General features: G+C 35.8%; 1 protein-coding gene across 1 annotated transcript in view; it reads left to right on the top strand.

Annotated features, from left to right (window-relative positions):
• Nucleotides 1–6,833: 6,833 nt before the first annotated feature.
• The window catches only part of atp10a (ATPase phospholipid transporting 10A), a 66,054-nt gene continuing 54,860 nt past the window's right edge, over nt 6,834–18,027 (top strand). The window contains exon 1 of the mRNA XM_081381571.1: nt 6,834–7,447. Within this exon, the coding sequence (XP_081237697.1) occupies nt 7,020–7,447 (428 nt within the window). The 5' untranslated portion in view covers nt 6,834–7,019. The remainder of the gene's footprint in view (nt 7,448–18,027) is intronic.

The following is an 18,027-nucleotide window of genomic DNA, read 5'->3' as shown; positions in this document are numbered from 1 at the left end:
TCACCGATATCTATATTATAGAGATTTTTTTGTCTTTTTCACATTGTCAGCTGAAAAAAAGACCTAATTTCTCAAGGGACACGTCTGTTTTATGTGTGTGTTGTTCAAGTTTTGCTCACATTTGAGACCAAATGTTCCCTTAAGAACAGTAAAACCTGGAATCACCTACACTGTGGGGGCAGAAATGGTTCCCACAAGGAAAGCAGCATAGTGAACATAAGGGATAGTTCACCCAAAAATGAAAATTACCCCATGATTCACTCACCTTCAAGCCATGCAGACGAATACGATCAGAGTTATCTTAAAAAAATGTCCTGGCTATTCCCAGCTTTATAATGGCAGTGAATGGGTGTTTATATTTTGAAGCCCAAAAAAAGGGTACATCCATCATAAAAGTAATCCATACGGCTCCAGGGGGTTAATAAAGGACTTCTGAAGCAAAGCGATGTGTTTGTGTAAGAAGAATATCCATATTTAAAACTTTATAAACTAAAATAACTAACTTCCTTGTCATTGGATAATAATGACAATAACTAGTCACTGCTGAATAGCAGCTGGTTCAAAAAGCCGCTGCAAAACTATTGAGCAGTATGAGAAAGAGGGACAGAATCACCCCGATTCTAACATACCTTCAATGGCTACCCATCAGATTTCGGATCGACTTCAAGGCCCTATAAATATTTTTTAACATTTTAAATGGTCTCGCGCCCTCCTATCTGTAAGATCTTATTATTTCGCACCAGCCAGTAAAGAATCTGAGATCACCAGATAAATCATTGCTCTAATACCGCGGTCCCGACTCGAGCGAAAAGGTGATTGCTCTTTTTCGATAGCCGGTCCTAGGTTATGGAATAACTTGCCGCTTGCCATCCGCTCTGTCCTCACTTTGCCCTCTTTTAAAACGGCTTATTTTTTAGTCTATGCTTTGAAGAAGTACTTTTAGCTTGGTTTTGACTCTGACCCAGGAGAGAACGAAATATTAATTTTATGTTGTTGTGTTTTGTATTGTCTGTGTTTGGTTTTATCGATGGCTTTGGGCTGCACTTGAGGCAGTAGAAATGTGCTTTAAAAAAAAAATAAACTAAACTAAACGAAACTTCCGACAGATGGACGTAGCCTACGCATCGATTTACGGCGAAAGAGTAGGCTAACTCCTGACCTGACGCATGACATACTTACGATTACGAACGCGGAAGCGCACAGCATAGAGCAAATCAAAACACCAGTTACGAATTAGACGTCTAAAATGAGAATTTTTTTTAAGAGAAATGTCGGAGGAGCTTGAGTTTGTTGCCCAGCCCAATTTGTTTGAACCCCCGAGAGGCGTCAAAGCTTACGCTCCTAAATCCGAAGTCATACATCGCTTCAGACGTTACTCTTTTGGCATAAGTCGACTTGCTGTTTGCCAGACGCTAGTTATTTTAGTTTGTAAAGTTTTAGATATGGATATTTTTCTTACAAAAATGCATCGATTCACTTCAGAAGCCCTTTAGGCTATTAACCCCCTGGAGCCATATGGATTACTTTTATGATGGATGGATGCACTTTTTTGGGCTTCAAAATATCAAAACCCATTCACTGCCATTATAAAGCTGGGAAGAGAGAGAACATTTTTTAATATACCTGTATAACTGTATTATTTAAGATTGCATTTGTCTGAAAGAAAAAAGTCATATACACCTAGGATGGCTTGAGGGTGCAAATCATGAGGTAATTTTAATTTTTGGGTGAACTATCCCTTTAAAACATTTTTAAAAATGTGAGATTAAGGTTTAGAGTTAGGAGATATAAAATATGATTAGCTCAGTATACAAATATCAGAAGTCAATGGATGGAAAGTCCCCACCAAAACTGTAAAATATTGAACATAGCATTTCTTTAGTGGCATTGGTAAATTCAATTATGGAAACTGAAATAGACTGCTTTTTTAACCACTTTTTCTCCAGATGAGTGATTAGTCACATGAAAAATGTTCCTGGAATTGAGCATCCATTCGCACACTTCCGAGGGGCCCTAGCTGCGCCAGCCAAGAAGCTGACATTAAAGATGAATGGGAATGTGAAGACTTTTCAAAGTACTACATTTAATGAGTGCACCTGGATAGTTCACCCAAAAATGAAAATTCTCAAATTTACTCATCCTCGTAGCTCAAATTTGTATTTAGCTGAATTATTTGTCTAAAAAGTGAATAGTGACAAAACTCCAAAAATGACAAAAAGCACTAAAAGTAGTTCTCTAGTCGGTAGGCTGAGTAAATGATTAGAGAATGATCATTTTTGAGTGAACTATCCCTTTAATTTTACCAGTAGTTGAAGTTTTGAGATTGTGCGCATTGTTTTATTTGCTGAAAGGGCGAAATTTGACATGCAGGACGAAAAAAGAAAAAAGAAAACCACTCTCTATACTGCAGATTCATTACTTGTGCTTAGAATGTGAGCTGTACGAAAGACCAAAATAGAGCTGAATAATATGTGCAAAGCAATTTTTTGAAGTTGTGCTATATGCGCAATAATGCACCAGAGGACAGGACCTTTGTCTTGCCAGCACTTTTGTGTTTGGAACTCATCACAATGCCATCTGCTCCTTTTCACATAGACCTAAATGTCACCAAAACAATAATAAAACTGGAAATGACTTATTGTGACTTCAACAGTCCTCACATGAGAAACAGCATAACAAACATACTAAATGTCTTAATGTCCATTACTTCCGAGTATATCAAAGTTCAACCAACTCATTGATCTTTCCAGCAGAATATTGCAAAGCTTCAAATGCATTCTGGTGTGAAACGTGGAGATATTCAAACCACTTACACAAATTGCATGGCTCACTGGTTCATTGTAATGGCTTATAGTATTAAAAAGCTAATTATGATGGATAAAATTTCAGATGTGAATGACAGTATGTGTTGACAGGTTGGACAATTGCCTAAATATAATGGTGGTTAATTTCAAGTAAAACTGTATTCTTAGTAAATTGGGTGTGAATGAACAAGTCTACAGTACAGCAAGCAGATTTTTTTCAACTTTGATAATGTTAAATTCCATTTTTGGGAACAGATTCCCAAACTGTTAAATTCGTCCCTAATGAATAAGATAGGGTCTAAATAATACTAATAATCTGTAAAGATTATATTTTATCTTAAACAATAAGTCATATTACTCTTAGCATCAATCATCAGTGTTATGGAGATGCATTTAGTTATGATTGCATTACTCCGCTGTGATTAGATGACTCAAATGAATCACTTTAATTACCCTGTGCTCATACGGTTGATAAATGATGTTATAATTTGTTAACATGGGTGATGTGTAAAACGGAGAAATCAATGATAAGTGTTACAAATATTTTCCATTGATGACACCACAAGTTATCAGCACATAAGTATAATATAGACTGTAAAAAATGACAACAGCTGTACCACAAGAGGGCAGCTTTTTCAGACACAACCCCATAACAACATCAACGGCTAAATGCTCTAATTCAAGATTCATTCGATCTGTTAAATGACAATAATAAATCCACTTGCTAAGCACAATGATGTAGAGCAGCAAAACAGTGGCAAACGCTGAATCAGGTTTTAAAGCCAGCCACTCTCCAGGTTTATTGGAAGTGGAGGGTGCATCTATCCAAAGCTCCAGATCTCAGCAGATTTGCAAGTGCTGGGTCATTTAGCCCTGAGCGCACGGGGCAGAGGGAGATCAATCAGGGCCCTATCCAACCCACTGTCACCCTTGATTTGCAGTACTAGTGTCCAGCTGTTGGGTCTGGGAAAAAATAATGGCTGATTGACTCGGTGGCATCTTGGCATTGGGGAACAATTCAATTTCCCAGTGATGGATGGTCAAAGAGTGCCGGTCCTGAGACACTGCAGCATGCTGCTACAGACCCAACGCAGAACTGAAAAACAGTAGCAAGACAGGGAGAGTTTCCAGTCATTCGAGCTGACTGCCAGAAAGCCACTGCAATGATGAAAAAAATGAAAATGAAAATGAAAAAAGCCATGTGGTCTCAGTCCCCAAAAGCCTGGGGAAAGACTTACAGGGATTGATCTGACTTCCTTTTCTTCTGAACAAGCTTTTCAAAAAACTGTGACAAAATTGACTGTGTAGTGATGAAGAAATAAGCCATTTCACATAGACTAAAGAATCTCTATACAAAGCTAATTTCACATGACTATTCTGAATGAAGCATAATCATGAAAAAAGTAGTGACCTATGCTCAGCATTTTCATAAAAGAACAAAGCAACACACAGTTACTAATGTATTTGTCTCTGCTGATGTCAAAATGTGTTTTTCCATTTGATCAATAGCGATAGCAACTGTTTTATCTATTTAAAACTAGATCTTACCTCATTGTCATGATTTATCGCTTAGATTTTATAGATAACTAGAAATTCAACAGCTGGTATATGCCGCATACAGATGTCAGAGAACAGAGACAACTTGCTTTGTTTCTTTCTCTGTTCAAGGGTATAGTAGAAAAAAAGAAGTAATAGCCTTTCCTGAATGGAATTCAAACCAGTTCTTCCCGTTCATGGTGCAAATCTTGTACCATTAACCCATACATAGATGCCACATTATGCTATGCATAAACTGTCTGCCATATTGGAATGGCCAAAGCTGGTCCATCATCACTCATGAGCAAGTTGGCTTTGCAACTGCAACCTTATATGCATGTACTGTATGAATATCTAAATCTGCAATAGACTTCAGCATGTGAGTTTGATAAACTTACACAATACAACAAGACAAAGGCATTAGCTAACACGACATTAAAATGTTCCTATTAAAAGCCTGTAATATTGAGTTGATACATATAAAAACACAAAGCAATACACTCTCCCTGCACAATGTTGACCGTTCCAAGATGGCGGACGCGTCAACGTGCCTTGATTGGTCAAATGTGAAATTTAGCTATACATATATCTATGACATTAACCCACCTATTTCTGTAATCAAATATGCCAACTTCATATCTGTTTACACAACTGCAACAATGGCAACTGTATATACTAACTTGAAACAGCTATAATAATCCTCAGATTACTGTCTGTTATGCAGTGGACAACAAACATGTTTTCATTTCAGTCCTCAAGTTCATACAGAGTTACTGCAAAGTTGTTTTTCTGTATTCTTAAGACAGATGGTTTTATTCAATCATAAGATAACAAGGAAGAGACATATCAAAGATATTATTAAACTGCACAAGGCGGCACGTTTGCTTTCGTCTCATTACAGAGCCCTGAGTCACAGAGAGGCTGATTAACTTGTTTGTGGAGATAATATAAACATCACGAATCGTTAATAGTTTCTTAGCTAAAGGAATCTCCACCTAACAAGGGCGTAGATTTGGCGTGACCACAATGTCATGAAACGTTCATGTGCTATTTTTAATTGCACTGAAATATCCACATTTTTGGTGTGGTCTGATTAATAGTCCTGTGGGGAGGCAACCATCATAAAACCTACTCTACTACATACTAAATAATGTCCAATAGTAAACATTATATAAATTCCTCTGTTTTGAGCATTTTTACTTCTTTTCAACCCACATAAACAACCGTTGCCAATTTGTTAATAATTAATATAATTACTTAATTTCTTAATTTGAACAATTACGTTTGTTATCTATAAAATAACAAAAGCACAAGAGTAACTATAAATAAGTATACAGTCACACAAACAGAACACACTTTAAATAATTTTGTCTGGTTCCTGAGGTTCAATTTGTGCCAAAAAGTAACTGTTTTGTACAATACATTTACCCAGATAAATTATTATATGTTGATGTGTGTTCTTTGTTTATATCGTAATGCTTCGCCTTGTTCTGTCATTTGTGGAAGGTTTTTTCTAAAAACTATTCAGTTCCGTCTGTGCCAAAAAAAGTATTGACTGCTTTGCACATACATTTGTCAGTCTACTGTGCTGTTGTTTTATTTGTGTTCCCTGTCGTCTGTTTGTGTTGTCTGCTTGTGTTATTCTCCCTATCGTGCGTTCAGCTCAATTTTATATTTTGTAGCCTACGTTTAGATATCCAGGTAAAAATATGATGTTGTTTTCAACCATGTTTTGTCAAAAACTTTTAGATACATTTATCTATATGACTTTATAGTCCTGAAGTTTCCTTCTTTGTGCTTTGACATAATATTCTGAGTTCAAGAAAGATGGTGAGAAACTCAATATTGAAAAAATAGACGGCAAGGAGGACGACACAAATTAAACAAAGGCAATAACTGTAGACATAAACACACAGTCAGCCTTTTTTTTTTTTTTTTTTTGCCAAAAGAATGCCATATATAGCCTATGTTAGGTTCCACAGCTCTCTATTGTCAATAGTAGGTTTATGTACTCTCGGTGTCAAGTTGTTGGGAATGTTTTAAGATCTTGAAAGTGAAGAGTGACTGAGGTCATTCTGACAGAATGTTTTCTTTTTTTGCGAACTATGCATTTTTCATAATACAGATTAGATGCAACCGCCGTATACCGGTGTATTCTAAGCAAAAATTGTATTTATGCTAACGTCTTCCACTGGAATCGCTTTTTCTCAATGGTAACGCGTGGCACTTCCAGTTAAGATGTTTCATTTGTAAGTGGGCGGGGCTACGTTTGCGTCAGCGTTGACGTTACTTTTGTACCTCCAGTGATTGGCTTGTTTTTTCAACACGGTCTGCGTAAAACCCCGCATGTACAATCATATGGATGGACTTTAAGTAGCAATACTGATCTGTAGGTTTATCCGAATGATTTATGTTACTAAAATGTGTAACAGCGCGTACGTATAATCACTCGGCCCTGCCTTAAAGCATCTTCATCTACTGAGGGAAAAAAAAGATGCCGCTGTAAAACTTTTCAGTATTAACGAGAGAAAGGGAGAGAATTGACGCGATGGCTGAGGACGATAAAACAAAGTGAAGAGCATTTCACACTGTCCTACATCATCAAGGAGGATCAGCATGATTACATAGATACCATCTTTTATTTGTTCAAGGAAAAGAGACAAAAGTTTTGGGCGAAGTATGGCGCGAGAGACTGGAGAGTCTGGAGACACCAAAAGTACCAAAGTGAAAAAGCATAAAAGGAGGAAAAGCAAAAAGGAGAGTAAAACAAGGATTGTACACGCCAACATTTTGTATGACCATACCAAAGGAGGGGATAACCCCAACAGACACTATGCAAACAATAAGATCAAAACCACAAAATACACTCTGCTTTCTTTCCTACCGAAGAACCTCTTCGAGCAATTCCACCGGTTTGCCAATGTGTATTTTGTTTTCATAGCCTTGCTTAATTTTGTGCCTGTGGTCAATGCTTTTCAACCAGAGTTGGCTCTTGCCCCTGTGGTTTTTATTTTGTCCGTTACCGCTATCAAGGATTTATGGGAGGATTACAGGCGACACCGCTCAGATAAAGAAATAAATCATATGGACTGTCTCGTTTACTGCAGGTAAGTTAAGCACGTGCTTGAAAACTGACCCAATACAAACTGCCATAAAGCTGTGTGTATTTGTTTAGTTTTACTAGTCGACAATACACAACTGTTATGATTTTGCCTTGCTTCTGGACCTGTGGGCCTGCCTACCTGTTGACCGAGGAGTCTCAGGATGTGGATCATATCTGCATTTTGGACGCGCACCTGTTGTTTTTTTTTTGTTTGTTTGTTTGTTTGTTTGTTTTTTACAATTGAAAGTTTTAACCCTGGGTCAGTGTAATCCTGGGTTACCTTGTTTCATGTTTCACACTGTCCATACTTTATCCTGGGTTGTTATTGAGGTGCTGCTGAGATATCACACAGTACATTCGGAAACGCTGTGTTAGCGTTATTTGAGGTTAGTAACACCGATTGAACAAATACAGCAGGCAACCCAGCTGTCTATTACATGCTATCCAGTTGTCGCCATATTAATGTCCTCTGGTTGTCGTAATCTTTTGAAATATAACGTTACCTTTAAAACTCAAACACGTTTTACATTTTAACGTTTTCCACATACCTTAAACGCAACGCAAGAAACCTTTCTCTACAAAAGGGAATGAATAAAGTCACCATGAAATCGCAATTGACCATTATTATTTTTATTCATTATAAATAATTTATCCGTGCACATCATTTCAGAAAAGAAAAAGATGTGCCCTATATTCTTTAAAGTCCCACAAATCATTTTTTTTTTCTGGTTCCAGAAGATGTTTCACTCGGATATCTGAAAATACTATCACAACTTTGATTCAATGCTTGCCCCATTGATGTCAGCCTGAAACAGTTTTAAAATCGGTTTTAAAAAACAAAACAAAAACAGTTACTTTTTATCATTTAATTTTATCTGCTGTCACACATACCTTTGGCCCCACAACCCTTGGAACAGGGTTTCATAACCCAAGGTTAAAAAGTGATCCTCATCCTCAAGTACCAGTAAAACTGAAACGTTTTACATAGGGTTAAACATGACTTTAACCCAGGGTTAAATGGAAAGGTCACCTGTAAGATTTTCTTTCATCTTCGGAACACACAAATGAAGGTCTTTTTAACGAAATTGGAGACCTTCCTGTCCCTCTGTTGACAGCTACCCAACTACTACTTTGACACTTCAGAAAGTTTTGAAGCATCAATGTGGTAGTTGGGTAGCTGTCAGTGGAGAGTACAGAAAGCTCTCAGATTTCATCCAAAAATCTTTATTTGTGTTCCGAAGGTAAATGAAAGTCTTACAGGTTTGAAATGACATGATGGTGAGTAAATAGTGACACAATTTTCATTTTTGGGCGAACTATCCTTTAAATGCAGTATGAAAAGTCTCAAATGATGTCGGGCAACTCACTAGCTTTTTGAGACTCATGTTGGGAAGCTTGGGTGGTGGTGTAAGTTTGCTGCCTTTATTATATATTTCTGGTACATTTTGTTATTTGAAATGCCTCATACCACATGACACCCATAAGGACATATTGTTGTACTGATGTAGGCAAAGAGGGAACTTTGATTTGATCTCACTGTGGGTAAATGAGTGCTGTCACAGTGGTGGATAAGATTGTGCATTTCAGGCCTCAGCGTTGCTCTTGTATATTGACACTGAATTTCAATGAGTTTAATAACTAATCTAGTATAGGGTGATTAGTATTATGCAGTTGTAGCTGATCACCTTATAATGTCTTTATTCTCTGGATGTTGTTGAGTGCAGGGTTATTGTAATTAACTAGAACTTAAACCCCATTTTTTGTAACAAAAATGTATGCTAAAAAATACTTATTCATCTAGTTGCCAAGGCAGCTTTTTCATTTAGTTTAACTTGATGTACTACAATAGCTAATACTGAAATAAAAATGGATAAAAACTAGGCTATACATATAAAAAAGCTAATAAAATGACAAGCACACATTTTTCAAATTTAAATAAAATTAAAAAAACTAATTCAAAATATTAATAAGAACTATAATAGTATAATGACACTAAAATAACACTGCTCATTCATTTCATTAAAGGTACCGTATGTAGGATTGTGGACAAAACTGGTACTGCAATCACTTTAAAAATACTGTAGAGCCGTGTATCCCCTCCCCCTCCCCCCTGACTCGAGGTTGCCAGATAAGCTGCAGGATTCAGCAGAAAGTAGGCTGCTTCAATGAGCTTCCAATGGCAAGTGATGACGAGACGTACAACGTAATTTTTTTTTCTGTTAATTGTGTTTATGCTTTATGAGAGATATTTTGATGAGTAATTACTTATTTTAAAAAATTACTAATTGTTGAGGTGCTGGGGCCATAATAGCTGAAGAGATAAGCGTTTTTGATTTGATATTTAATTTGATTTGATTTCTTTATTTTGAACATATAAATACAATTACAATTCAAAAAAAAAATCTGAGAAAAAAAAGGATAATAGTAAAAGAAAACAAAAAAACATATAGACTTAAACAACAAAATAATACTTCCTTATTTTTCAATACGAAAAAAAAAACCTTGATTTACAAGTGCTAAAGTTTTTGTCATATTATAGGCTAAAAACAGAATAAACATTTGCCACAGAAATTATAACACGGGACAAATTCAATATCACCAATGGCTATCACAGGGTTGTTTTCAGTCCCATCAGAAAATATTGTTAGAGTAACTAAATTACATTAGCAATGGTCATACAGGTCAACTTGCAGCATGTGTAACTTAGTCCACGATATACGTGAAGAACGAACAACGAATATTTTTTTTCTGAGGTAAAGTTAGGCTTGTCTCAATTACGTTTCAAATTGCCATAATGGTCGTGCTAATGTTTTCATCAGCGTCTCAGCATAATGACAGAGAAACGGGCTCCTATAATGCATTGCAAATGCATACGTCCATGTGAGCTAACGTTACGTTGCTTGAACACGCATAACTTTGTTCGACTGTCATGAATATATGAAATGTCCATTGACATCCAGTACAAGTTAGCCAAGCATAGATGAATCTTACCTGTCTAGGAGAAAATTAGCAACGTTGGCGTCTGTGTTCAAATTCTTCTCCGTTTTCAGCCGTCTCCATCTTTCAAAAGCATCTCCTATACAAATTCTGGTTTTATTTCGGACTTTGTCACAACGAATTTCTGAATTATAACGAGGTCTTTTTGATTTAGTAACGTTAGACATTTTTATCCGACTAGAGTTAGGGTAGGTTAGGTTAGAGCAAAGCTGGCAACCCGGATCCCGAAACACTACCGACTTCGTGATTGGTAGATAGGTGGAGGGAGGCGCTCAGGCCAAAACACAAAATGACAACATCAACATCAGTTGAGGGCTGCAAGTCCACTTTTTAAATGATAATATCCTAGCCATACTACTGTTGTCAGTGATATAAGTATTTGAAATGAACATGATTTCTTAATGTCTAGTGACACATCAGGGCCATTTTATGATTAATTGAAATAGATTTCTTACATACAGCTCCTTTAAGTGAAATGAAAAGCTCTTCAAACTTTAAAAACTGGAGTGAATGGCATTCAGCTCCTTTCTCATTCTTGACGTTATGTGGCAAACACATTACCCTTGGTTGTGAAAGTGTGTCAGATAATCAAGTTAGGCACACTTTTGCGTGCTGTTTAATATCAGTTTTGTCCTTGGTTATTAACACAATGTACTTACAGTGTGAACTTGCTGGAACAAAATGTAAACCTCCATCCACTTGAAGCTACAGGTCCTTTAGCAGATAAGACTTGTCAAGAAATTTCACTTTGTACAGAAATGAAGGACGTTGGATTGCTGGTGAAAAATCTGCCTTGTTTGGAGATCTTCCTGTTTCTCATATGCACTTTTGAAGGCTTCCACTTGTTTATTTCTCAGAGTCAGAGAGTCAGACTGTATTTCTTGATGAAAAGTGGCTCTGTCAGCCATGTTAAGGCCATGTATCAACTCCGTGAAAAGCCACAGTGTTTCTCAAACTCCACAATCTGGGCTTGTGCTGTGCCAGTGTTGCTCTCAAGGCTGGGTTTGATTGAATTTTCTCAAGCAAATGTTCCCATTGCTAACAAAACAACACTGAAACAGATCAAATCTGCGTATGATGTCATCCCAGATGAACCTGATTTGACCTTTAATATGATTGCAAAGTTTGTCATGGAATCTCACATTTGAATTGCTAGCCACTGGTTGGACTGTAAAGGACACATTTCCATTTAGTGTTAATGAATGTTTTGAAGAATGCAAGTGTGATTTGTTCGATGGGACCGTGCATTTTTCTTAGCTCTTCTCTTTAGCAATTCCATTGGTTTCACAGGATGTTTTTGTATCTGAAAAATGTTTTCCACGTGTGCATGGCACCCCAGCAGTACAGTATAACTACAGACATCTGTTGAAAGTGTCATGTTGCCTGATGTTATTGAAATAACAAAGTGATTTAATGGCTTAATGTTTAAGGAGAGGCTTTATATACTTTCTGTGCATAAAACACAGTTTGTTGTTGAACACTGACTGCAGCACTGTGTAATTAGCCAACTTTTTTCTATTTTGTATTGTGTTATTGCACAATGATGTAAAAGTGGATACAATTATAAATGATAGTGGATATTGTAGAATTGCTTCTCTTTCATCATCCATTGCATCTTGCCTCATCCATGGATTACGTGTTTGCCTGCGCACAAACTTCAAGTTCTAGAAGTCATTTATTCAAAACTTTTAAATACAGTATTTTAAAATGTACTTTATTCCTGTGATTTTTAAAACTGAACTTTCAGCATCATTACTCCAGTCTTCAGTGTCACATGACCGATCACAAATCATTCTATCATTCTCATCACCTGAAAGTAATTTAGACTATTCTGCGACATCGTTGGCATAATACTTTGGGATGGGTTGTGTCTTGATTTGGACTTGACTGACAGACTGGCATTCTGACACCGCAAGCTTCATGCTTTTTAACCTTATCTCCACTTCTTTTTTTATTTTATTTTCTTTGCAGTTATTTTGCTTATTGTACATAATATACAAGAAGTTTATATCATTAGTCCCAAATTCATAGGCCTAATTGTGCCCACACAGTCCGTTTACAATGTCTACCATTGTTACGTCTACCTATATGAAAAAGTTAAGAGACCACTGCAAAACTAGCAGTTTCTCTATTTACTATTCATATGTATGTGTTTGAGTAAAATGTAATTTTTTTTTGTTCTATAAACTATTGACAATTTCTTCCAAATTTAAGTAAAACCTCAGTGCAGTGTTTTCAGACCTTGAATAATGCAAAGAAAACAAGTTTAAGTTTTTTTTAACAACACAATACTAATGTTTTAAAGGAACACTCCACCATTTTTTGAAATAGGGCTTATTCACCTTCTTTCCTACATTTAGATAGGTGGGCAAATGCATTTTTGTCTCAGTGCATGCATTGTTTTAGTTTGACAGGGTCAGCGCTAGCTTAGCTTAGCATAATGAATGGAATCCTTTGTTGCCAGCTAGCATGTACCCAGGGGGCAAAACACCTGTTTTTTAGGAAATCAGACATGGGCTGCTGTAAAAGGTTGTCATATAAAAATGAAATCTATGATGTCTGAGGATCACAACCTGGGTGGCCAACCCGGTCAACAAGCTGCTGGAAACTTGTAATTAGGGTCAAAACAATGCTACCTCAAATTCGGCTTTAACTCCCAGAATCACCCAAACATGCTAAAACGGTTTAATTATATTCATGAATCGTGAGCCATATCTCCCTGATACTTTATGCTAGAAACAAACTGAGCACACCTTTAGAAAGAGTGGAAGATAAGCTTTCATCTGATGCCTTGATTGTACATGTAATTAGAATGTAAGAGTTAACAATGCCTCTTAATTCATAGGTAGGCAAAAAAAAAGAAAAAAATATTGAACATTCCATTTGTAATCGGTAGCATTCTTTTCCCTTTGTTGTTGTTACAATAAACAAATTACCATGTAAAGTTAACTTTTACTGGATGAAATCATATTTTGATTTTTTTTTTTTTACTAACCAGACAGTCCTCATGGCCCACAACACATTTAGAGGGAATTCAATTTCAAGCCTAAAATAGCCTGTCAATTCAAACAAGATCCAAGAAAGAAGTTTACCATTAACTGGTGTTAATTGTATACTGCTCTGTTTCTGTATGTACAGTATATCGTTTGCATATTTATGCAATATCAATTATTTGTATTGCAATGTCTATTTCTAATATTCTTTCACAAGTGGGATAGCTTTATTTATTCTATTGAAATAAAAAAAAGGGATTTGAGGATTTTGGGTTAGGCTGGTTAGTGTTCAATCCTGGTGTTTGGAGTGTGAGACAAAGGTACTGACAACTAAATGTTGAAAGACTAAAACACACAGGAGTCATGTGTGGAGTAGGTTTAAAAGTATTTACTGATTAAAACTGTTACATTAAGTAGCAATTTGTACCAAAAAAAAAAAAAAAAAAAAAAACGAAACAGACAAACAGATTACAATTCAGGGTGATAACTAATTTCTGTAATAATGTTTATACAATTTGTTTAGCTGTTTCGGAATCACCGCTGCTGTCGCTGCTCTAGTGTTTCAGCATGCTGTGTCCAACTACATTTGGTTGCCAACCCCTAGCAACAGCATCCTATGTAGCAGGAGCAGTTCTTCTGACAACCTTTAACCAGAGATGGGCACAAATACATCAAAAAGTATTTAATTAAAAATAAATAAAAAATTAAAAGTAATTTGTAATTTGAAAATACAAAAATGTATTTTTTACAGTCTTCTGTAGTGTAAGTGTGGCGTTAGGTACATGTAAGAGTCTAGAATATTGCAATATTGTTTAGTGCAGAAGATGCGCTTTTAACGTACATGTTGCCACATACTGTCATAATAAAATATAATTACGCATATAACACTATATTTGTATTATTTACACAAAAACTAGTTAACGCTGCTGTGAGGGTGTTTCTAATAGCGCGGCTGTGACAAAGTTGACAACTTTCTCTCTTCCGACTGCCATTATCTATTTTCTTACTCTTTTTGAAAGTTGTGAAAACACTGTTGTGGCGTTTTTCTTTTGCTATTTGAGCAAATTGGAACACAAAAATATATATTTAATGTAGTCTTTCATTCACTGCTATAGAAGTTAACCCAACTATGATGCCTTACACTTCTGAGAAACCCAGAAATGTGAACAGGGTCAATAGGATGTGTCACATCACGTGATTTACTTGCCAAAAACTGTGATAGGCAATTTGGTAGTCCTATTTGTATTTTATGTCTATGGTCCTAGGGATAGTTCACCCAAAAAGGAAAATTAGCCCATGATTTACTCACCCTGACGTCATCCTAGGTGTATATTACTTTCTTCTTTCAGAAGAATACAATCAGAGTTATATTAAAAAGTGTCGTGGCTCTTCAAAGCTTTATAATGACAGTCAATGGGTATATTTTTCATCAAAGTGCATCTGTCCATCATAAAAGTGCATCTGTCCATCATAAAAGCGTATCTATCCGTCATAAAAGTACATCTATCCATCATAAAAGTGCATTTGTCCATCATAAAAGTGCATCTATCCATCATAAAAGTGCATCTATCCATCATAAAAGTGCATGTGTCAATCATAAAAGTGCGTCTATCCATCATAAAAGTGCATCTATCCATCATAAAAGTGCATCTATCCATCATAAAAGTGCATCTATCCATCATAAAAGTGCATCTGTCCATCATAAAAGTGCATGTGTCCATCATAAAAGTGCATGTGTCCATCATAAAAGTGCATCTATCCATCATAAAAGTGTGTCTATCCATCATAAAAGTGCATGTCAATCATAAAAGTGCATCTATCCATCATAATAGTGCATCTATCATCATAAAAGTGCATGTGTCCATCATATAAGTGTGTCTATCATAAAAGTGTGTCTATCCATCATAGATGTACTTTTATGATGGACAGATGCACTTTTATGATGGATAGATGCACTTTTATGATGGACAGATGCACTTTAATGATGGATAGACGCACTTTAATGATGGACACATGCACTTTTATGATAGATAGATGCACTTTTATGATGGATAGATGAACTTTTATGATGGATAGATGTACTTTTATGATGGATAGATGTACTTTTATGATGGATAGATGTACTTTTATGATGGATAGATGCACTTTTATGATGGATAGACGCACTTTTATGATTGTCACATGCACTTTTATGATGGATAGATATGCTTTTATGATGGACAGATGCACTTTTATGACGGACAGATGCACTTTTATGATGGATAGATGCACTTTTATGATGGATAGATGCACTTTTATGATGGATAGATGTACTTTTATGATGGATAGATGCACTTTTATGATGGATAGATGTACTTTTATGATTGACACATGCACTTTTATGATTGACACATGCACTTTTATGATGGATAGATGCAATTTTGTGATGGATAGATGCACTTTTATGATGGATAGATGCACTTTTATGATGGACAGATGCACTTTTATGATGGATAGACGCACTTTTATGATGGATAGATGCACTTTTATGATGGATAGACGCACTTTTATGATTGACATGCACTTTTATGATGGATAGATGCACTTTTATGACGGACAGATGCACTTTTATGATGGATAGATGCACTTTTATGATGGATAGATGCACTTTTATGATGGATAGATGCACTTTTATGATGGACAGATGCACTTTTATGATGGATAGACGCACTTTTATGATGGATAGATGCACTTTTATGATGGATAGACGCACTTTTATGATTGACATGCACTTATGATGGATAGATGCACTTTTATGATGGACAGATGCAGTTTTATGATGGATAGATGTACTTTTATGATGGATAGACGCACTTTTATGATTGACACATGCACTTTTATGATGGATAGATGCACTTTTATGATGGATAGACGCACTTTTATGATTGACACATGCACTTTTATGATGGATAGATGCACTTTTATGATGGATAGATGCACTTTTATGATGGACAGATGCACTTTTATGATGGATAGATTTACTTTTATGATGGATAGATATGCTTTTATGATGGACAGATGCACTTTTATGATGGATAGATGTACTTTTATGATGGATAGATGCACTTTTATGATGGATAGATGTACTTTTATGATGGATAGATATGCTTTTATGATGGACAGATGCACTTTTATGATGGATAGATGCAATTTTATGATGGATAGATGTACTTTTATGATGGATAGATGCACTTTTATGATGGATAGACGCACTTTTATGATTGACACATGCACTTTTATGATGGATAGATATGCTTTTATGATGGACAGATGCACTTTTATGATGGATAGATGCAATTTTATGATGGATAGATGTACTTTTCTGATGGATAGATGCACTTTTATGATGGATAGACGCACTTTTATGATTGACACATGCACTTTTATGATGGATAGATATGCTTTTATGATGGACAGATGCACTTTTATGACGGACAGATGCACTTTTATGATGGATAGATGTACTTTTATGATGGATAGATATGCTTTTATGATGGAAAGATGCACTTTTATCATGGACAGATGCACTTTTATGATGGATAGATGTACTTTTATGATGGATAGATATGCTTTTATGATGGACAGATGCACTTTTATGATGGATAGATGCACTTTTATGATGGATAGATGTACTTTTATGATGGGTAGATGCACTTTTATGATGGATAGACGCACTTTTATGATTGACACATGCACTTTTATGATGGATAAATATGCTTTTATGATGGACAGATGCACTTTTATGATGGATAGATGCACTTTTATGATGGATAGATGCACTTTTATGATGGATAGATGTACTTTTATGATGGATAGATGCACTTTTATGATGGATAGATGTACTTTTATGATTGACACATGCACTATGATTGACACATGCACTTTTATGATGGATAGATGCACTTTTGTGATGGATAGATGCACTTTTATGATGGATAGATGCACTTTTATGATGGACAGATGCACTTTTATGATGGATAGATGCACTTTTATGATGGATAGATGCACTTTTATGATGGACAGATGCACTTTTATGATTGACATGCACTTTTATGATGGATAGATGCACTTATGATGGACAGATGCAGTTTTATGATGGATAGATGTACTTTTATGATGGATAGACACACTTTTATGATTGACACATGCACTTTTATGATGGATAGATGCACTTTTATGATGGATAGACGCACTTTTATGATTGACACATGCACTTTTATGATGGATAGATGCACTTTTATGATGGATAGATGCACTTTTATGATGGACAGATGCACTTTTATGATGGATAGATTTACTTTTATGATGGGTAGATATGCTTTTATGATGGATAGATGCACTTTGATGAAAAATATACCCATTGACTGTCATTATAAAGCTTTGAAGAGCCACGACACTTTTTAATATAACTCTGATTGTATTCTTCTGAAAGAAGAAAGTAAAATACACCTAGGATGATGTCAGGGTGAGTAAATCATGGGCTAATTTTCCTTTTTGGGTGAACTATCCCTAGGACCATAGACATAAAATACAAATAGGACTACCAAATTGCCTA

Source organism: Scardinius erythrophthalmus, assembly GCF_964197995.2.
Source record: "Scardinius erythrophthalmus genome assembly, chromosome: 12".
Classification (NCBI taxonomy): Eukaryota; Metazoa; Chordata; class Actinopteri; order Cypriniformes; family Leuciscidae; genus Scardinius; species Scardinius erythrophthalmus.
The sequence above is the reverse complement of the archived record's forward strand: the minus strand, read 5'-3'. Positions and strand labels throughout refer to the sequence as shown.